Here is a 23,585-nt window from a genome sequence, read left to right as displayed (position 1 = left end):
AGTTCAGATCGCCTAACAAAGGACTTTGGACTTCCATCATTACCGTCCAAATCAGAATGTGGGACCATTTGATGTGGTCCCGCTTTTTATCAGAGGGAAACGAGTTGCCACGTGGGACGTTGAGAGAGGTGATGCCATATTTTGTCGTTTATAAGAATTTCTTATTTTTACCTAGTACTTGACGAAATTCACCTATTTTAACTATAAATTTCAGGTATTTTATTTCTTAATTTATGATGGGTATTCATCATTTTCACCTCATCAATTAGATATTGTCAAAAATTTACAATCAAAAAATTAATCACCAACTATTAATCTATTTGTTCACGCTGATTTTGATTTGCAATTGGTTCAAAATTAATGGTTTTTATTTGAAATCAGTTTGAAATTGATAGTTTTAATTTATAAGAAGTATGAATATGAACTAGTTTTTAAGATATTATAATTTTGATTTTGATTTAATTTAATTTAAAATTTTTAATTTTTAATTTATAAATAAAATATTAAATTTGATTCAAAATTGAACATGCAAGTTTCAATTAAATTTCGATCCGGTTCAAATTAATCACAATTTTAATTTAATTTAAATGGATTGGATTTTGATTCTTACCGATCCCTGGCTAAATTTATGGTCACGACCCATGAGCATCATTTACCAAATGAGAAGGCGAAAAGCAGGAAGAGAGGAAAGTCCATGCAGCGGCAGAGTATTTTTTATTATATTAGAAGGTCAATACTAGAAGTTCAACAAAAGAGGTACAAGATTTCTCAATAATAGACTTGGTCTCCACTACTCTTTAGTCCATATTAGCCAACCAGCACACGGATCCATACTTGCTGCCTAATCATCTATCTTTCTCAGTTACATTTGAAATTTGGCATAAAAGATAATATACCCATTAAATTATTTCTTAAAAACTATATATATATGACCTCACCAATCATCAATAACGCTACCATACAATAAGGTACCTTCTAGATTAACATGGTAATGTCAATGATGCAAAATGAGACCAAAGACCCTACCCAAGTGACATCCCACAAACCACCAAATTTTTCTTAGATGAATTAACCTTTTTTTGTATATAATTAAATGAAAAAACTCTTATTGTATTTTAAACAAATACAAAACTTGAACTAGAGACTACCATTTGGTTTGATGTTGTCTTAAAGAAATATATCTATGCATTACAATTCTGGTAAGAGATCAACATCCAAGTGAAGTCCATAGCTGCACCTACAAAGCTGTAGAAGAGCAGTGGGCTAGCTTCAGGTAGTTGTGAAATTTGGTTGGCAAGGGAAGAAGGGGTGGGTGGGTCCTGTGGCTATGGCTGTGGATAAGAGTTTCATATCCAATTATAATTATCCACACTATACAAATCTTTAAGAGCGTCACATTTATCCACCGGCCAAGGTTATGTGAGTGAAAATTTTCCATTTGGCAAGCCATGTGATGTTTCTATTTTCATGTGACCCCATGCGTTGCTGGTTTTGTACATGGAATTTGGATATTACTAAATTCTTGAGTGAATGTGAGAGTACTATGGTAGGGGATCATATTTATGAGCACAAGGATCCAATGGAAGTTGCAATAAATCTGGATCTTTACTCTCTGCGGATCTGAATTTATGTTCATTGTGTTATACATAGCTTCAATTTTGGCTTATTTGGTGGCGTTGAACGTTTCTCCATTATAAATTGATCAATGATAACAGTTATTGATATATATATTTTTTATTATTTCAGTTTAACCTTAGTTTTAATTAAATTAAAATGTAAAAATAGCATAAAAATAATAAAGAAGACAACTATTCAATTATCAAACTATTAATTATTATCAATGTACTTCAACTCAATGATATTGAAGTCATCCTGTGTTTCTTTCTTCTCTATCAAATTCAAACATTGTGTTTATATAACCCTGTAGTGAGTTGAATAGACTCAGTAACCACATGGGCCATTCAAGGAATATCCAAATTAATAGGCAACAATTGTGGAGCAAAGCAGGGAACAGGTGGAATTCCTCAAAGCAAAATGGCCTCTTCTCAAACATTTCAGGTGTTATGTGTCCTGTGCTTTTGACAATATCCAGTATTAGGATACCCGTAATGAAATATTTGTACATATGGGGCAACAAATGATGGAATGAAGCCTATTGCTAATTAAAAGGTTGATAATGAACTGGTCTTGATTAACTCCTGAAACTATTGATTAATGTACTACTCTTGCTTATTTCACGGAGAGGTTTATCTGTAAATCTAATCAAATTGTAACAAAAGCCTCCCAGGATGGCTCCGATGACCGGCCCGATTATATAAATCCAGATTCCTGTATATATATGCATAACAATAGCAGGCCCTAAGCTCCGAACAGGGTTCATGGATCCCCCCGATACTGGCCTGCAGCCCACAAAATTAGAAAAAATCTGTTAATTGATGAAACTCAAAAAAAAAAAAAATACTTCAAGAACGCATTAATGTACCCTGAAATGAAGACATTTAACATTATTGTCATTCCAATAGCAATTCCTGCTAATTCTCCAATCTGCAAAAGTGTTGACAATTTCAGTTTTCCTTAACAGAAATAGTTGGAACCAAATGAGAGAGATATCTTGAAGAAGAAAACACATTTAATGGCAAAGAAAATAACCAAAAATGAAATGATGTTTAAGGGTTACTGACTGCTCTATTATCCGTTGCGACGCCAGAGATGACGAACATTAGGAGGAAGGAGGTGATTAATTCAATTACAAAAGAACGACCATGAGGCCCTACTGGTTTTGTCCCAAAGAAATCCTCATCTTCCACATCAAGCAGGATGTACAATGTGCCGCTAGCAAGAAGTGACCCAACAAACTGTGCCAGAATGTATAAAGGTAGCTGCAAAAATTCATGTAGCAATAGCATATCAGAACAAGAAAAAAGAACTGAAATATTCCTGACAGAACAAAAGGATCGATCCGGAAACCTGCCTGTTTGATCGGAAATTGTCGAAAAATGGCAAAAGTGATGCTAACTGCAGGATTGAAATGAGCACCAGAGATATGACCAACGGAGTAAATCATAACCATCACAATAAGACCCCAAACTACACATACTCCCGGAAATGTAATAGAACCGTATATGTAATTGACTGCAACTGATCCACAGCCACAAAATATCAACATGTATGTCCCCACCATCTCTGCAATCAGCTGTTCAAGAAAGAAAGATCATATTCGCTTGGTCTTAATGTCTATGATATATTTGTCAACCAACCAAAAGAAAAAAAAAAAGGCTCTGTAAAAACCTTCTGGAGCAGTTGAACTGTCGCATTTGATGAACAAAACCCTGATCTTTTACTGTTATTTTGAGAATCACTACTGTCTTCTTGTTGCCCTTCTTCTACATCTCTGATCTCATGATCATCTGCTCCGGACATAATTAATCACAAGTTAATGAGCGAAGATTAATTATTATTAATTATGTTTGTTTTTTTGTGCAAAGGAAAATTGACATTGGTGCCTAGGAAGAAACATTTATATATATAAAGAGAGTTGAAATCTGATATTTTCAGTTGAATATTGATGGTTTAGCTATTTTGGAGAGTAGTTGACGGTAGTAAGCGTTTTGTGACGCTTCTCTTAAAACATTCAGGCCTTTAACTGAATTAACTACCCCAATTTTATCTCTAACACTAACAGTAAGTGAAACTAGGACTCCTCGACACTTGTCCTGAATGCTGATTCTGATTTCTGAGGCAGTGTCTCAGGAAATTCATCATCTTTCGATTCCCTTCTTGACTTCGGCTGTTCAGCGGTGCCCTTTTGACAATTGTCCAGAAATGAGATCTTCTGTCAATGGCATCTTTCAATTTCAACTTCAACTTTTAACCCTTTTTTACCTTCCAAGAAAATAAATTGCATTAAATTTCTTTTTTTTTTTTTTTTTGACTATGATACTGTAGTCATCTAGAGTGCACTATTGAGTACTACTTGATTCATTTTGAATTGATCTGAGTTCATTACATAAAAATATTGCTCGAACTTATTTTATTAGTATTTTTAACGATCTTGATCTTGAACTTAACTCTGTCTAAGTAGTTTGCGCTTAGCCGGTCCCAAGCCCGGATAAAGGAGGAGGGTTGCGGTAGGTGACAACCAACGTAAAAATTTCGTCACACCCTATGATATGGATTCAAATGATATAAACGTTAAGGCGTCCTCTACTAACGACGCGCTACATCGGAGCCCGGGTATAATGAGAAATATGCAAGGGTGTAGGACGTTCACCGAAAGCGACGCGCCATACCGATGCCCGGGTGTGGTTTTAAGTAAGCAAGGGTTCCCACATCATGGACGGGTATGGGTAAAGAAGTTAGTCCATAGGACAGATAGTAGAATAAATAGTGGAACAGAACACAAGATAGACATAGAAAACAATAGAAGATATCATAGAAGGAGACCAATTAGGAAGGAGCAGGATAGGAGGAGGATCAGGGTTGGTACTTGGAATGTTGGATCACTTACAGGAAAATTAATGGAGCTTGTGGATACCTTGGAAAGGAGAAGGGTGAATATTGCTTGCATTCAGGAGACTAAATGGGTAGGAGAGAAAAGTAAAGAAGTGGGTAATTCAGGGTATAAACTGTGGTTTACCGGAAAGGAGAGAAACAAGAACGGAGTGGGCATAATTATAGACAGGACATTGAAAGATGCAGTAATAGCTGTGAAAAGAGTAGGAGATAGAATTATACTAGTAAAGCTAGTACTAGAAGGAGAAAAAATAAATATAGTTAGTGCTTATGCCCCACAAATAGGACTAGACAATGAGAGTAAACAAAGGTTTTGGGAAGATATGGATGATTTAATGCAAAGCATACCGAATGAAGAGAATGTTTTCATTGGTGGAGATTTGAATGGCCATGTAGGAAGTGATAGACAAGGTTATGAGAATGTTCATGGAGGTTTTGGTTTTGGCAGTCGAAATAAGGAGGGAAAAAGCATCATGGATTTTGCTATGGCATACGACCTAATATTAGCAAATACCTACTTTATAAAAAGAGAGTCACATTTAGTGATAGAAGCCAAATCGACTTCCTCTTAACTAGGAAAACAAATAGAGCTCTATGCAAGGATTGCAAGGTCATTCCAGGAGAGGCTTTAACAAGTCAACTTCGGTTGGTGGTCTTGAATGTCAAGTTTAGGAACAATTCAAGTAAGGTCAGAAGAAATAGTATAGCTCGAACAAAATGGTGGGAGTTCAAAGGAGTAAAGCAAGTGAAGTTCAAAAATGAGCTTCTCGAGTCCGAAGTATGGAAGCTGGATATGGAGGCCAATGATATATGGATACAGATGGCATCAAAGATTAGAGAAGTAGCTAGAAAAGTACTTAGAGAGTCTAAAGGACATGGACCACCCTCAAAAGAGAGATGGTGGTGGAATGAGAAAATACAAAAGGCAGTGAAGAGAAAAAGGGAATGGTATAAAAAATTACCTAAATGTGATAATAATGAGGCATATGAACAGTACAAAATAGCAAAGAAAGAGGCAAAAAAGGCAGTTAGTCAAGCAAGAGCACAGGCCTTTGAAAAGTTATATGAGAAACTTGAAACTAAAGAAGGGGAGAAAGATATTTATAGATTAGCAAGGAGGAGAGAAAGGAAATGTCAAGATCTCAATCAAGTTAGGTGCGTTAAGGATAAAGAGAGTCACATTTAGTGACTTTCAAAAGTGGACAACATAGAAGCCAAATCGACTTCCTCTTAACTAGGAAGACAAATAGAGCTCTATGCAAGGATTGCAAGGTCATTCCAGGAGAGGCTTTAACAAGTCAACATCGGTTGGTGGTCTTGGATGTCAAGTTTAGGAACAATTCAAGTAAGGTCAGAAGAAATAGTGTAGCTCGAACAAAATGGTGGGAGTTCAAAGGAGTAAAGCAAGTGAAGTTCAAAAATGAGCTTCTCGAGTTCGAAGTATGGAAGCTGGATATGGAGGCCAATGATATGTGGATACAGATGGCATCAAAGATTAGAGAAGTAGCTAGAAAAGAACTTAGAGAGTCTAAAGGACATGGACCACCCTCAAAAGAGAGATGGTGGTGGAATGAGAAAATACAAAAGGCAGTGAAGAGAAAAAGAGAATGGTATAAAAAATTACCTAAATGTGATAATAATGAGGCATATGAACAGTACAAGATAGCAAAGAAATAGGCAAAAAAGGCAGTTAGTCAAGCAAGAGCACAGGCCTTTGAAAAGTTATATGAGAAACTTGAAACTAAAGAAGGAGAGAAAGATATTTATAGATTAGCAAGGAGGAGAGAAAGGAAATGTCAAGATCTCAATCAAGTTAGGTGCATTAAGGATAAAGAAGGAAAAATATTGGTGAAAGATGAGGACATTAAAGAAAGATAGAGAAATTATTTTAATGATCTCTTTAATAATAGTCAAAATGGTAATAGTGTGAATATAGATTATAGAACAATAGAAAAGAATGTGACTTATACTAGAAGGATTAGATCTTTAGAAGTAAAGGAAACACTTAAGAGAATGAAAGTGGGTAAAGCCTGTGGACCCGATGAAATACCAATTGAAGTGTGAAAGTATTTAGGAGATATGGGAGTGGCATGGTTAACTAAATTATTTAATAAGATTCTAAACTCAAAAAAAATGCCTGATGAATGGAAGAAGAGTATTTTAGTACCTATTTTTAAAAATAAGAGAGACATACAGAGTTGCTCAAACTATAGGGGAATTAAACTCATGAGCCATACTATGAAGTTGTGGGAGAGAGTTGTGGAGCATTGACTACGTCATAATACTTCTATCTCTCTCAATCAATTTGGTTTCATGCCCGGTCGTTCAACTATGGAAGCAATCTTTCTCATTAGAAGCTTGATGGAGAAATATAGAGATGTGAAGAAAGATCTACACATGGTTTTTATTGATTTGGAGAAAGCTTATGATAGTGTTCCAAAAGAGGTCTTATGGAATGTGTTAGAACAAAAGAGGTATCTATTAGGTACATACAAGTATTGAAAGATATGTATGAAGAAGCAACTACTATTGTGCGCACAGTGGGAGGGAACACAAGAGATTTTCCGATCTCAATTGGATTACACCAAGGATCAGCCATAAGCCCTCACCTTTTTACATTAGTTTTAGATGAACTGACGAAACATATACAAGAGAGTATTCCTTGGTGCATGATGTTTGTGGATGATATTGTTATGATAGATGAGACACGAGAAGGAGTCAATAGAAAGCTAGAACTTTAGAGAAGTACTCTAGAGTCAAAGGGTTTTAAGTTAAGTAGAACGAAGATAGAATACATGCATTGCAAGTTCAATGAAGGCTAAACTGGTGATAGGGAAGGAATTAGTTTGAATGGAGTGGTACTGCCCCAAAGTAATAACTTTAAATATCTAGGCTCAGTCCTTCAAGTAGATGGGGGATGTGAGGAGGATGTTAGTCATAGGATTAAAGCCGGATGGTTGAAGTGGAGACGTGCCACGGGAGTTTTGTGTGATCGTAAGATTCCCAATAAGTTGAAAGGAAAATTTTAGTCTGACCATAATGAGGCTATGTTATATGGTAGTGAGTGTTGGGCACTGAAAGAGTCGTATGCATCTAAGATAAGAGTTGTAGAGATGAGAATGTTAAGGTGGATGAGTGGCCATACTAGACTAGATAAAGTCCGTAATGAGAGTATTAGAGAAAAGGTAGGAGCGATGCCAATTGAAGATAAGTTGAGAGAATGGAGATTGAGGTGGTTTGGTCATGTGAAGTATAGACATACGGAGGCTCCAGTTAGACAAGTAGAGCACATTAGGTTAGAGGATAGAAAGAAAAAAAGGGGTAGACCTAAATTGACTTGGAGTAGAGTAGTACAGCATGACCTAAAAGCATTACATATTTCTGAGGATTTAACCCAAAATCGTTCAGAGTGGAGAAAGCGAATCCATATAGCCGACCCCAAATTTTTGGGATAAAGGCTTAGTTGAGTTGAGTTGAGTTGAGTTGATCTTGAACTTGAACTGAACATCATCCTCTCAAATCTCAATCCCTGCCTGCTGCTTTTTTTTTTCTTCTTTTATTCATCGACATTCTACTCAACTCAACTCAATTAAGCCTTTATCCCAAAAATTTGGGATCGGCTATATGGATTCGTTTTCTCCACTCTAAACGATGGGTTAAATCCTCAGAAATGTGTAATGCTTCTAGGTCATGTTGTACTACTCTCCTCCAAGTTAATTTAGGTCTACCCCTTTTTTTCTTTCTATCCTCTAACCTAATGTGCTCTACTTGTCTAACTGGAGCCTCCGTATGTCTACTCTTCACATGACCAAACTACCTCAATCTCCATTCTCTCAACTTATCTTCAATTGGCACCACTCCTACCTTTTCTCTAATACTCTCATTACGGACTTTATCTAGTCTAGTATGGCCACTCATCCACCTTAACATTCTCATCTCTGCAACTCTTATCTTAGACGCATATGACTCTTTCAAACACTCACTACCATATAACATAGCCGGTCGTATGGCTGTACGGTAAAATTTTCCTTTCAACTTATTGGGAATCTTATGATCACATAAAACTCCCATGGCACGTCTCCATTTCAACCATCCGGTTTTAATCCTATGACTAACATACTCCTTACATTCCCCATCTACTTGAAGGATTGAGCCTAGATATTTAAAGTGATTACTTTGGGATAGTACCACTCCATTCAAACTAACTCCTTCCCTATCACCAGTTTGGCCTTCACTGAACTTACAATGCATGTATTCTGTCTTCGTTTTACTTAACTTAAAACCATTTGACTCTAGAGTACTTCTCCAAAGCTCTAGCTTTCTATTGACTCCTTCTCATGTCTCATCTATTAGAACAATATCATCTGCAAACATCATGCACCAAGGAATACTCTCTTGTATATGTTTCGTCAATTCATCTAAAACTAATGTAAAAAGGTAAGGGCTTATGGCTGATCCTTGGTGCAATCCAATTAAGATAGGAAAATCTCTTGTGTCCCCTCCCACTGTGCGCACAATAGTAGTTGCTCCTTCATACATATCTTTCAACACTTATATGTACCTAATAAATACCCTCTTTTGTTCTAACATATTCCATAAGACATCTCTTGGAACACTATCATAAGCCTTCTCCAAATCAATAAAAAACCATGTGTAGATCTTTCTTCACATCTCTATATTTCTCTATCAAGCTTCTAATGAGAAAGATCGCTTCCATAGTTAACGACCGGGCATGAAACCAAATTGATTGGGAGAGATAGAAGTATCATGACGTAGTCGATGCTCCACAACTTTCTCCCACAACTTCATAGTATGACTCATGAGTTTAATTCCCCTATAGTTTGAGCAACTCTGTATGTCTCCCTTATTTTTAAAAATAGGTACTAAAATACTCCTCCTCCATTCATCAGGCATCGACATTATTATAATTATTTATGGGATAAATTTTAATAGTTGTTCTGATTGTAACAAAACTGTCACTAAACTTTAAAATGTAAGACAAAACCTCTTGAATTTTGAAATTTTGCACAAAAAAAGTCTTTTTAATTCTCAATAGCTAGTTTTACAATTTAAAGTGGCAATGACACGGACAATTCTTTCTCCTCTATGTAATAGTAGTAAAACCAGCTATAATTTTCTTCATAGATCAACCAGAAAAGAATCTCTGCTATATAAAATAATGAATAACTAAAAGTATAGCAACTGATTAGAAATATTTTATCTCCAAAAATAATAGCAATTCTCTATGTTATCGCTACTGTGAATTGTCCACATTTATGCGTTACTTATAAACTAGTTATTAAGAGTTATAAAGATTTTATTATGCAAAATTTCAAAGTTTAGAGAATTTTATTTTATTTATTTAATTTTAAGAATATTTTTATTACAACTCTTAAAATTTAGGGATAATTCATAATTTTAGAAATTTATCTTATATATGAATATTTTTATTAGATTGTACTATTTGTTGAAATTTGGTTCTAATTAATTTCTTTCTTGTGTGGGTTTAGCTGTTTAATTTTCCTTGGTATGATTTTGATTATTGAAGAGTTTGAGTTGTTTACTTATTGCGATTTTGAGTGTCATGGCAAGAGAGATAGAGAGAAAGAAGAGAGAAAAGAGTTTGTTTTTTTTTTCGCTACATCAATTTTGTAATCTATAAACCTATAAAATCAGGTCATAATGGATTTATTGCGTGCTAAATCTAAATTGGGAGAGTTTTAAAATATAAATCAAAGTTTAAAGATGATTTTATTAAAAACCTAAAATTTAAGAATCATAAGTGAAATTAATCCAAAAAAAGAAGGTCTTGTGAGGTGTGTGCACCAAAGGGTGATGATGGTGCTCTAGTCACTCCTTTATTTACCTTCTTAAAACGAATTTTTACTTGGTGCAATCGTTGTACATATAATGGTTTAATTATAATAATTGATCATGGTAAGACACATGTGGAACTCACTATAGTTAATAGTTACTATAAAATCCTTGTACATACATAAAGATGGCAAAAGTTTACGAACCTTTACCACACAGCCCAGCCCCGCCCCGCCCCGCCCCGCCTCGCCTGGAACCCGATTAATTTTCTCCGATCCGGCCCTAACCTAGATTTGTACAGGGTGGAGATGGGAAGACCTTCTCCTAGCCCCGAACTGTTAGTAGTATGCCTTAGAGTATATCATTTTAGTATGTATCTTGTATATGTTTTATTAATAAAAGGTTTACTTTTCCGTTTACATAATATATTTTTGTCTAATTGAAAAGGTCCATTGATATTTTGTTAGAAATTCTATTCTTAAGTTGTTAAGAATATGAGTGACAGTATTTTTAGTACAAAGTATTATAAATTGGTTCACAATCGAGGATACTTCACAATAAGGACATGACTTATCCATAAAGATTGTATTCATGTTTATTTCAATGTATTTATATGACATATAAATAAGATGGAATTGTGAGTTTCATGCCATATAACAAACATGATAGGCACTTATACATGATAAGTAGGCCGAACCAATGACATTTATGACAAGCACATGGAGTTTACTCTTTTTAATATATTATCATAAATCATATCAATGCATATAATCTTTAGACCTGAAATAGAACAGTTATCTTGTATATAAGTGGTTTGAGTTTGATACTGCTTTCATACTTGTACTGTGTATGGGTATATGGGCATATGTTGGCTCCTACTAGTTATATATGGAGGTAAGTGTTGATCAAGATGGAATCTATTACCCTAAGTAAATAGGGATAAAATCCTATGTTCATTTAATTGTTCTTGATGTTTCAAGTTCCTGGCCATGACAGATAGATTTAATCAGAAAAGAGTTGCTGATGAGAAAATCTTTTTGATCAAGAGCTGGAATTAAAAGAGAACACAATATTCATAGTAAATGGGGTTTGACATATACCATGACTCCAGCTCGAATTGGGATTTTATAACAGAGAGATTCTAGTGCATGATAATATATAATTATAGATTCATTTAAGGTAAACCTTATTACTGATTGGGTGGCCATGGCATACTATGCTAGGTGTTAACCATGGTCTATGAGGTGCATAAAATGATTTAGAGAAATCATTTATGATAAGAAAGAGTTCTGATGATATTAAGAGTTGATATCATGTCTCATTGCCAATTAGTAATGAGCCTAGTAAGTCAAACACATACACAAGTAATTACTAAATTAAATATGATTTAATTAATTAATTAAAGAGTTTAATTGATTAATTAAATTAATTGATTAATTAAATAGGTTTGGTTTTCAATTAGATTGCAAAGTCCCTAGCATGACTTGAAACTAAATCTAGGTTAATGGATGTATAGTATAAGTTAAATTTATATTTAAAGTGTTTAAATATGAATTTAATTAATGAGAAATTAATTAATAGAGATTAATTAATTAATTTATATTTGATATAAATTGATTAGAAGAAGAAAAATAATTAATTTCGGTTGAAAACTCAAAATTAAAACACAAGGGTATTTTGTTCATTTCACAGGGTGACATGTGGCACCATGAGATGTTGACACATGGCATTACACATAAGCTTGCCATATGTCTTTTAATCATGTAAGATGATCAAAGTCAAGATTAATATAAGTTTGACACTTGGCACAATATGATTGGGTCAATTAAACCTAGAGCTAATTGAAAGGTGACATGTGGCAAGGGTTTTAAGTGGTGATCTAGCTATATAAGTGTAAGAACGAAAAAACAAAAAATACAGGCTATTGCTCTTCTCTTTGATGCAGCCACCCTTGGCTGCCTCTCCTTCTCTTCTTCTTCATCTCTCATCAAATCAAAGAGATTAGACAACAATCTCTTGAATTAAAAATACTAAAAATCGTTTTTAGTGTCCTATTTATATCTGTAATCTTTAAAAAGGCAAAAGTTGATTTTCTAATTGACTGAGAAAGCTTTAGAAGCTGTTCAAGGGCTGCCATTGGTGATCTTGGTGTGGACAAGTTAGAGGGACAACATCTGGTGTCCTAAGGCGCATCCCAAAGGTGCCAAACACACTGCAGTGCATCAAAAGGTTAGTACACTTGTTCTTAATCTAATCTAGAGTTCTAATGAATTAATTTGATTAATTCTAAAATCTTAAATGGCAAATCTAGATGCAAAAAACATATTAAAAGAGTTTTAATATGTTATTTTTCATTGAAATCAAATAGATAAAAATGAATCTTGCATGATGCATGTGACCCTAGGCGAAAAATTTTTGAATTCAATGATATAAACTTATGTTTTTCATGCTTCCTCTCCTTCAATTGATATCAGAGCCACTATATTTACCATTTAGATTGTTGATTATATGATTTAATTGTGTGGTTTGATCATGAGATGATAGATCCATTGCTAGTTGCAAAGGCAAAGTGGCAGCATGGTGATGAACACCAATGGCGCGCACACTTTGTGGTCTCCAATGGTGTGCACAAGGTTTGATTTTTGAATCTACAATTGTTGTATGATCTAAGGTTCATCCTATGACTAATTAAAATGTTTAATTAGGTGTTTTAATCACACAATTAAATTGTGATTCAGATCTGAATTTTAAAAGTTATTTGAATGTGATTCAAATATGAATTTTAAAAGTTGTTTGAATGTGATTCAAATCTGAATTTTTAAATTTGTTTAAATCATATTTAAATCTGGATTTTTAAGTTGAATATGAGATATTCAATTTATTTTAAGTATGTATGTTTTATTTAATTGTTAAATAGTGATATGCATGATGGATGATCATAGACTATAAAAGACCAATGTGATTGGATTTATTTCTTTTATGTTTCTTTGGGTTATAAATTAATTAATTTATTTTAATTTATTTTGGGCATGTATTATAAAGATTGTAATATTTTTCGGTTGTAATTTCATTTGTTTAGTTCTTGTAAATTCGCCTTGGTATGCTAAGGATTACTATGTAATTAGATTGCAAGAAGATCAAGGAGGTTAAGAGCCTTGGAAGGACTAGTAGGAGGAATTCAAGATCAAGTGTTGATTATGTACTCCTTCAGCAACTCTTGTAAAATGAATGAATGAAATACACCTAGGAATGCCTTGATTCAATTCTTGGTGGCTCAGAATTGAATCCCTTAGAAAAGTCCATGATTATATCATATTTATTTATTATCCATGAATGCATGAGATGTATGGGAATGTATGTAATTATATGATATATGCATGCTAATTGGATAATGTGCAAAGTAAGACCTTAATAATAATTAGAATGACCACAAAATCTTTCAAACAAATGATTAAGTTAGAAATGCTATAATTAAAGTAATTATAACATGGGCCCTCCATTGAGGCAATTATTTTAAGAAATTTTAAATACTTGCATAAGATGCAATTAATTTAAAAGATTTTCTTAAGAATAATTGTTAAGCATGAGATGTTGTAAATATGTAAATGGTTTGGTGGCCAATAATGGATGTGCCTGAGGACATTAAAATTATTTGCATGTTTACTGGCTCAATGGGATCAACTTAACTAATGAAAGATAAGTCAATAATAGATGTGCCTGAGATTTTGAGCATTAGAGGCTAGGAAAATGATTGAACCTCACATGAGATGTGATGGGCAAAAGAGTTGCTCACTTATAGTTTATTGTAATTCCAATAATGGATGTACCTAAGGATGATCAATAGAATTAGAAGAATTCAATCACTCACTAGATTTCTGTTTTCTACTTTGGAAGTGTAGGATTCGCTAAGTTAGTGGAAGGACCAATTTGATTAAAAGACCATAATCATTTTAGTTAATTACATGATACATTTACTAATTAATCTGATTATTTTCTGCAGTTAATTTTCTGATAATAATGAGCACAGAACAACCACCACCATCCAATATTCTTGCAAGCATCCTTGATCGCAATAGGTTGACAGGACCTAATCTATCTGATTGGCTAAGAAATTCGAAACTTGTCCTGAACCTTGAACATATAGGATATGTTCTAGACTCAAATGTTCCTAGTCCCTTACCTCCAGAGGCCAATGAAGAGGAACATGAAATTTTGGACAAGTGGAAGGAGCATGATATGAGAGCCAAGTGTTACATGCTTACTTCTATGAGTAATGAGTTACAGAAGCAGCATGAGAACATGCAGAGTGTGAGTGAGATTCTTCTTCACCTACAAGAGTTGTATGGTGAGCACAGCAAGAATGCTAGGTATGAGATATCTAGACAGCTGTTACGCATGAGGATGTTTGAGGGACAGGATGTTGGGGATCATGTCCAAAAGATGATTCGGCTGATTGAGCAGCTAGAACATCTTGACTTTAACATAGATTTCCAACTGCAAACGGATTTGATCCTTCAGTCCCTTCCTGAGTCATTTGAGAATTTTGTGACAAATTTTCATATAACTAAGCAGGAATATACCTTGGCTGGTCTGCTTAACATGTTGGTTATTACCCAAAAGAATATGTCGGGCAATAAAGAAAAAGAAGTAGCTTTGATTGCATCTTCTTTTGCTGGAAAGTCCAACAAGAAGAAAGGTAATAAGAAAAAGAAACCTCTAATTCCTAGTCCTTCCAAGAAAATAGCTAAATAGAAAGGGAAAACTAAAACTGATGAAGGCAAAGGGAAGTGTTTTCACTACCAGCAGGATGGGCACTAGAAAAGGAACTGCCCAGAGTATAGCAATCTAAAAGAATGCAATGCCATGGTGAAAATCAACTCAAGTTCAAAATATATTTGGCACTTAAGATTAGGTCATGTTGCAAAAGATAGGATTGTAAAACGGGAGAAAATGAGGATTCTATCCTCATTGGGTTCTGAACCTACTCCAACCTGTGAATCCTGCCTTCAGGGAAAAATAACCAAATCACCCTTTGTTGGATAAGGGCTAAGAACTGAAAATATTTTGGAGCTAATACATAGTGATGTATGTGGTCCATTTAAAGAAATGGCTAGAGGCGATTTTCATTATTTTATTACCTTTACTGATGATAAATCAAGGTTTGGGTATTTATATTTGATGAAATACAAATATGAATCCTTTGAAAAATTTAAAGAATTTAAATCTGAAGTAGAAAACCAAACAGGAAAAAGTATTAAAGCTCTTCGATCAGATCGTGGAGTTGAATACTTGAGTACTGAATTTGATGAATACTTGAAAGAGCATGGCATTATTTTCCAGCTGACTCCTCCAAGAATAACACAGCTGAATGGTGTATCTGAAAGGAGAAATCATACTCTATTGGATATGGTACATAGTATGATGAGCTATACTGATATGCCAATCTCCTTTTGGGGATTTGCATTAGAATCAGCTTTGTATTTTCTGAATAGGATTCCATCAAAATCAGTATCTTCCACAGCTTATGAGATATGGCATGGAAGAAAACCAAGTCTTAAGCACGTTAAGATTTGGGGTTGTTTAGCTTATATCAAAAAGCTGAACACTGATAAATTGGAAACCATATTGGAAAATGGTTGATTTGTTGGATATCCAAAAGATAGTTTTGGATATTATTTTTATTTGCCTACATCACAAAAGGTTGTGGTAAGTAGAGATGCCACATTTCTTGAACAACAATTTATTCAAGAAGGAGGCAAAGGAAGGCAAATATAGTTAGAATTGGAGAATTCTGACCAACCAACAGATCAGATGGATATAAATCCATCTAGTCAACCTACACCTATTGATGAAATATCTACAGCTATTTCTTGTAGATCAACCAGGGTATCTCACCCACCAATGAGATATGGTTTCCTTCATGAAGAAGAACAAGAGTTGTCTATTCATGAAGAAGTTGATCATGGAGATGATCCACTTACCTATGAAGAAGCTATATCAGATATAGACTCTTTAAAATGGATTGATGCTATGAAATCCTAGATTGATTCCATGTATACGAATCCAGTTTGGGATCTTGTTGACCCACCTGAAGGTATTGTGCCTATAGGGAACAAATGGATTTTCAAGAAGAAAATTGGTTCTGATGGAAAGGTAGAGACCTATAAAGCAAGGCTAGTAGTGAAAGGGTTTTGCCAAAGGCAATGAATTGACTATGAGGAGACTTTCTCACCTGTTGCCATGCTTAAATCAATTAGGATTCTATTAGCAATAGCTGAATACTATGATTATGAGATTTGGCAGATGGATATCAAAACAACTTTTCTTAATGGATACATTGAAGAAAACATCTTTGTGGAACAACCTAGGGGTTTTGAATCCCAAGATGGTTCCAAAGTGCGCAAGCTAAAGCGATCCATTTATGGGTTAAAACAAGCTTTGAGGAGTTGAAACATCCGTTTTGATGAAGCCATTAAGTCATTTAGTTTTATAAAAAATGAGGATGAGCCATGTATATAAAAAGGTTAGTGATAGTGCTATCACCTTCCTTGTCTTATATGTGGATGATATTCTGTTGATGGGTAATGACACGGGTATGTTGACAACTGTAAAGGTATGGTTGTCAAATACATTTTCCATGAAAGACTTAGGAGAAACAATCTATATTCTTGGGATTCGCATCTATAGAGATAGAGCGAAAAGAATAATTAGTTTATCTTAAAGTCTATACTTGGAAAAGGTGTTAAAGAGATTTAACATGCTTAATTCTAAGAGAGGATTGTTACCAGTGAGACATGGTATCCACCTTTCTAAAGAGATGTCTCATAAAGACACCTGAAGAAAGAGATAAAATGGCTAGAATTTCATATGCTTCGGCTATTGAAAGTTTGATGTATGCAATATTGTGTACTAGGCTGGATATCGCATATGCTGTTAGTTTGACTAGAAGGTATCAATCTAATCCAGGTTTGGAACACTGGATAGCTGTTAAGAATATCCTTAAGTACTTGAGAAGAACTAAGGATTTATTCTTGATATATGGAGGTGGTGACTTACAATTGGATGGTTATACTGATTCTGATTTCCAATCAGATATCGATGATAGAAAGTCTACCTCTGGATATGTGTTTATTAATAATGGAGGTGCAGTCAGTTGGAAGAGTTCCAAACAGAGTACGACTGCAGATTTCACTACTGAGGTTGAGTATATTGCTATATTAGATGCTGCAAAAGAGGTTGTTTGGATATAAGAAACCCCGGTCTCACCAGAAATCTAAACACATAGAAAGGCGCTACCACATTATCAGAGAGATAGTTGGGCAAGGTGATGTAGCCATGCAGAAAATAGTATCAGCTAAAAATCCAGCTGATTCATTCACTAAGCCTTTGTCATAAGCATAGTTAGACCAACATCTTGAAAAGATGGGTCTAAGGTATTATAATGAATAACTCTAGTGCTAGTGGAAAATTATTAGTAGTATGCCCTAGAGCATATTATTTTAGTATGTATCTTGTACATGTTTTATTAATAAAAGACATTTTCACTTTTCCGTTTACATAATATATTTATGTGTAATAGAAAAGGTCCATTGATATTTTGTTAGAAATTCTATTCTTAAGTTGTTAAGAATATGAGTGACAGTATTTCTAGTATAAAGTATTATAAATTGGTTCACAATCGAGGATACTTCCCAATAAGGACATAACTTATCCAGAAAGATTGTATTCATGTTTGTTCCAATGTATTTATATGAGATATAAATAAGATGAAATGGTGAGTCTCATGCCATATAACAAATATGATAGGCACTTATACATGATAAGTAGGCCGAACCAATGACATTTATGACAAGCACATGGAGTTTACTCTTGTCAATGTATTGTCATAAATCATATCAGTGCATATAATCTTTAGACCTGAGATAGCACAGTTATCTTGTATATAGGTGGTTTGAGTTTGATACTGCTTTCATACTTATACTGTGTATGGGTATATGGGCATGTGTTGGCTCCTACTAGTTATATATAAAGGTAGGTGTTGATCAAGATGGAATCTATTACCCTAAGTAAATAGGAATAAAATCCTATGTTCATTTAATTGTTCTTGATATTTCAAGTTCCTGGCCTGGACAGATAGATTTAATCAGAAAAGAGTTTCTAATGAAAAAATCTTTTTAATCAAGAACTGGAATTAAAAAAGAACATAATATTAATAGCAAATGGAGTTTGACATATACCATGACTCCAGCTCGAATTGAGATTTTGTAACAGAGAAATTCTAGTGCATGGTAACATATGATTATAGGTTCATTTAAGGCAAACCTTATTACTGATTGGGTGGCCATGGCATGCTATGCTAGGTGTTAACCATGGTCTATGAGGTGCATAAAATGATTTAGAGAAATCATTTATGGTAAGAAAGAGTTCTGATGATATTAAGAGTTGATATCATATCTCATTGCTAATTAGTAATGAGCCTAGTAAGTCACACACATACACAAGTAATCACCAAATTAAATATGATTTAATTAATTAATTAAAGAGTTTCATTGATTAACTAAATAAGTTTGGTTTGCAATTAGATTGCAAAGTCCTTAGCATGACTTGAAACCAAATCTAGGTTAATGGATATATAGTATAAGTTAAATTTATATTTAAAGTGTTTAAATATGAATTTAATTAATGAGAAATTAATTAATAGAGATTAATTAATTAATTTGTATTTGATATAAATTGATTAGAAGAAGAGAAATAATTATTTTGGGTTGAGAACTCAAAATTAAGACACAAGGGTATTTTAGTCATTTCACAAGGTGACATGTGGCACCATGAGATGGTGATACATAGCATTACACATAAGCTTGCCATATGTCTTTTAATCATGTAAGATGATCAAAGTCAAGATTAAATATAGGTTTGACACTTGGCACAATGTGATTGGGTCAATTAAACCTAGAGCTAATCAAAAGGTGACATGTGGCAAGGGTTTTAAGTGGTGACCTAGCTATATAAGTGTAAGGATGAAAGAACAAAAAATGCAAGCTGCTGCTCTTCTCTTTGATGCCGCCACCCTTGGCTGCCTCTCCTTCTCTTCTTCTTCATCTCTCATCAATTCAAAGAGATTAAACAATAATCTCTTAAATTAAAAATACTAAAAATCATTTCTAGTGTCCTGTTTACATCTGTAATCTCTCAAAAGGTAAAACTTGATTTTCTAATTAATTGGGAAAGCTTTAGAAGCTGTTCAAGGGCTGCCATTGGTGATCTTGGTGTGGACAAGCTAGAGGGACAACATCTGGTGTTCTAATGCGCATCCCAAAGTTGCCAAACACACTACAGTGCATCAAAGGTTAGTGCACTTGATCTTGATCTAATCTGGGGTTCTAATGAATTAATCTGATTAATTCTAAAATCTTAAATGGCAAATCTAAATTCAAAAAACATATTAAAAGAGTTTTAATATGTTGTTTATCATTGAAATCAAATAGATAAAAATGAATCTTGCATGATGCACATGACCCTAAGCAAAAAATTTTTGAATTCAATGATATAAACTTATGTTTTTTATGCTTCCGTTCCTTCAATCGAACCCCGTAATCCGCTCTGCGTAGTAATATATATATTATTTTTTATTAAAAATAATTTATTTTTATATATTTAAATATTATATTTTTATCAAAATATATAAATATATTATTAAAGTAATATATAAAACTTACATTTCTAATTACATTTTATGTTTTAATAAATAAATTTATATTATATATTAATAAATTAAAATAAAAAAAATTTCCTGCGGGAAACTCGCCCCGCCCCACACCCAAGAAAGAAATACCCATCCTGACTCAAATTCTTATGGGATGAGAACGGAAAGAGCGATCTCCGCTCTCCAACTCGCCCTGTTGCCATTCCTATACATACATTAGTTTTTTTTGTATAATTTTTTTTCCCATGTCAAGAAAAGGCTAATTAATTTCTTATTTAGCTTAATTAATTTCTCCAATCCGTTCCTATTCGATAGCTTATATGGGCCAAGTGAATTATAATGTGTATACATATTACAATGATCATATATATATATATATATATATATATATATATATATATATTTTTTTTTTTTTTTTTTTTTTTTTTTTTTTTTTCAAGGTAAGCTCCTTGGAATTCTCCTGTTTCAGGATCAAGATACTGAGATGGGTTCGTAAACCAGCAGATGGGCATGGGTGGGGAGAATTGCCAGGACATGATCCTGAGTGCAAGATGCACCCATTGTTCCCCTCGTGAACTGCAAGAGCTTGTTTTTGCATATGCTCAGATATTCATTTTGTTTCTTTTTTAAATCTGGGAACACAATACCGTTTAGGATTGAGCAATAATCGATTATAATTAAAATAATTAAATTAAATAATTAAAATTTACCTTTTAATTTTTTAAAATTTTAAGTTGATTTGTTTAGTGAATATGGTTCCATACGATTTTTTAAAAAATATAAAATAATTAAATTGATTTCAATTAATATAAATTATTGAGCACCGCGAATCACTAAGATTGAACTATATGAGAAATAGACTATTTAGATAGAACTCAACCTTGAAATTAGCTTGTAAAGAGAGGGTGTCTAAAGACTCATTAACGTCCTACTGAGATTTTTCTTTAGTAATATAGGATCGTAACACTATTTTTTTTTTTTTTAAATATTAATGGCTCATATAATTAATAAGATGGAATGAAGTAGGAAAATATCAATATTGAGAAATTAAATTAATTTCTTCTTATATCTTCGATTCAATTGGATTTTGCATTTTAATTATTAAATTAATTTTGTTGGATTCCGTTTGCAGAAGCAACATCTCATTCAAATGGAACATGAATTCAAGAACACCAAGTGAAATAAATAATGAGTCGAATGGTAATCTATTAGATGGGCTTCGATTCATTTCCTTCAAGTCCTTTATGGCCCATCTCCACAAAACTCTCAAAATTTATCTGGGTAGTGTTTCCTTGGCCCAAAAAGACAAAACACTTCAATCTTTTCTCATCAACAACAGTATGGGCCAGACACTAACTGGGTTTCCATCGGTTCTTTCGTTTTAGGCATTACCCTTCTATAGGGGACCAGTAAAGAGCTGGAGTCATCGGTTGGTCCAGTACTAGATGGATATGGCAATATTCTAAGGATCCACCATTGAAACAAACCACTTGTGTGCCACAGTATCTTCCCTCCCATGTGTCATGCTTCCACACTATTTTTTTACCGTATGTAGCCAAAAAAAACGATCTTCTTAGAGTTGGTCCCATTGGCTGTCTCCCTTGATATTTGATAACCTTTTCACTCTACTTGGCCCAGAAACTGAAGGTCCTGGCCTTCCATACAGCATCCACCACTCATTTTTGCCCAAGCCTCTCGTCATCATGGACTTCTCCATTGGGGCCGGGAAATCTTTCTTCTTTTTTATTTGAAGTATTGAGGAGGTCGTTTTCATTGATGAGATTTGATAGACAAGATAGTGTTAAGTTCTTAAGCAATTGCAGCAAAGAACTGAATCAACTATGGCAATGAGATGGCATAGTGACTAGAGTTGGGCCACAGTGACTCTCTTCTTGGTCGACCAAAGTTTTTGAACCCTTAAAACTAGTCAAGCACCACCTGTTTGTTAGGTCTATATCACCCAAGGAAGTCCACAAAAACAGCAGTGTCCCAGTTTTTCTTCTAAGTCCAGGTTCAGCAAATTCAAAAAAGCTTTTAGCCTTAAGAGGATGAATTCAGGGGAAAAAAGGAGGTGCCTACCCATTAGATAAAACATGGGATCTTTGAGAACATGCATCCCATAAAAAAATTCTTTTTTTTCACCTATAAATGCGTATTGTCATGGCATGGTTTGTAGAAGGAACGACTGAGATCTTGGGGGTGTTCATCTCAAAGACTGAATTCAGGCAAATGGTCCCAGCCATTGCTGGACCAGCTCTGTGGGTTGTGTGCCCTACAACGAGCATGACATTTCTCTCTTTCAATCAAATGTCTCGATTAATTTTTGTTTGCATGTATTTATTCTCATCTCAACCATTGCATAAATATTTTTCGTCCAGCAAGCTCCACTTGCACCCAATTTAATTCCTTTATCACTTAAACTCCGAGCAAATTATCCTATCTCAAACATGATCCTGGATATTCATTCTCAGAAATTTTCACCTGAATAAATTTTAGAATAATATTCTTCTATGGTATAATTTCATAACATTTTGCCCAAAAATAATTGATAAAATATAGTTTTTCCTCTACTAATTAAAGTATATGAATGAATAATGAAACATGGTAAATTTCTTGAAAAAAGTTTTACTGTTCATAAGAAAGAATATGCATAGTTAAATAATATAAAATTTAAAATGATTCGACGTAAGTTTACTTCATAAATAAATTTTTTAAGAAAAATAATTATAGTCTATAAATAAATATTTTATAAAAATAATTGCAAGTATTAACTCAAAACCCTCAAATCTTATTACACCCAAAACCTTATAAAAGGATTAGAGAAAATTCTCCCTAATTTTCTCTCACACAAAATAGATTGTTCTCTCAAAATTTGGGCTGCAAACAAAATGGAGAATCAATCTCCTCATATAACCAAGCATAGTCAGCTTATTAAGTCGGCAATTCAGTAGCAATTTGGACAAGTTGCTCTTCTTTTTATTATTATTATTATTATTTTTAATTATTAATTTACTTGTAAGCTTTTGACCCACTTTACAAGACTTCAATTTTTAACAACTAAATAAATTTAAGTCACTGCCTAACAGAATAAAATATTCACTCTTAATTACTTACTAATTCTAATGAATTTTTAAATTTATTTTAACTATTACATGTTAAAAATCATTGAGTCATTTGTCAAAATGTTAGCATCTCATATTTAAACTCTAATCAGAGTTAAATAAAAAAAACTCCAATTAAAAATAATTCAAATTTATAGATGCAAACTCATGAAGGATCTTTAATACTTCCAACTTAACATATTCTCATATGATACATAATAATTTTAAATATAATTTTAAAATGCTTCCTCAATCATTTTCAGATTTTTTTTTTTTTTTGAAATACAACGAAAAGATTAAAAACAAATATTTTTTTAAATATCTCTAATATACACTATCTTGTGTTAAAGTTTAATAAAATAAAACCTTCACATTTTGTGTTGAAATGTAATTAATAAAAATTGCATCTTCTTTTAATTTGTATTAAAACTTAATTAATAAAAATATATTTA

The 23,585-nt window shown here is 33.5% G+C and overlaps 1 protein-coding gene across 1 annotated transcript; it reads right to left on the bottom strand.

Annotated features, from left to right (window-relative positions):
* Positions 1-1,886: 1,886 nt before the first annotated feature.
* LOC110637101 (probable aquaporin NIP-type) lies at positions 1,887-3,420 on the bottom strand. The gene is made up of 5 exons (XM_021787046.2): positions 3,289-3,420; positions 2,972-3,193; positions 2,682-2,879; positions 2,483-2,544; positions 1,887-2,399 (listed from the first exon to the last, which is right to left on the bottom strand). The coding sequence occupies exons 1-5, from the start codon at positions 3,418-3,420 to the stop codon at positions 2,192-2,194; spliced, it is 822 nt and encodes a 273-aa protein (XP_021642738.1). The 3' UTR covers positions 1,887-2,191.
* Between the last annotated feature and the right edge of the window lie 20,165 nt (positions 3,421-23,585).

Source organism: Hevea brasiliensis, chromosome 15, assembly GCF_030052815.1.
Source record: "Hevea brasiliensis isolate MT/VB/25A 57/8 chromosome 15, ASM3005281v1, whole genome shotgun sequence".
NCBI classification, from domain to species: Eukaryota; Viridiplantae; Streptophyta; class Magnoliopsida; order Malpighiales; family Euphorbiaceae; genus Hevea; species Hevea brasiliensis.
Note: the sequence above shows the minus strand (reverse complement) of the source record. Positions and strands in the feature narration are given on the sequence as shown.

Bases quoted from the DNA above. Each gene is read 5' to 3' on its own strand.
- LOC110637101 (XM_021787046.2), bottom strand. From the start codon at position 3,420: ATGTCCGGAGCAGATGATCATGAGATCAGAGATGTAGAAGAAGGGCAA. The intron at 2,880-2,971 runs GCAGGTTTCCGG...GAATTTTTGCAG, and splicing joins GACAATTTCCGATCAAACAG to CTACCTTTATACATTCTGGC. The intron at 2,545-2,681 runs GTCAGTAACCCT...ACACTTTTGCAG, and splicing joins TCGCAACGGATAATAGAGCA to ATTGGAGAATTAGCAGGAAT.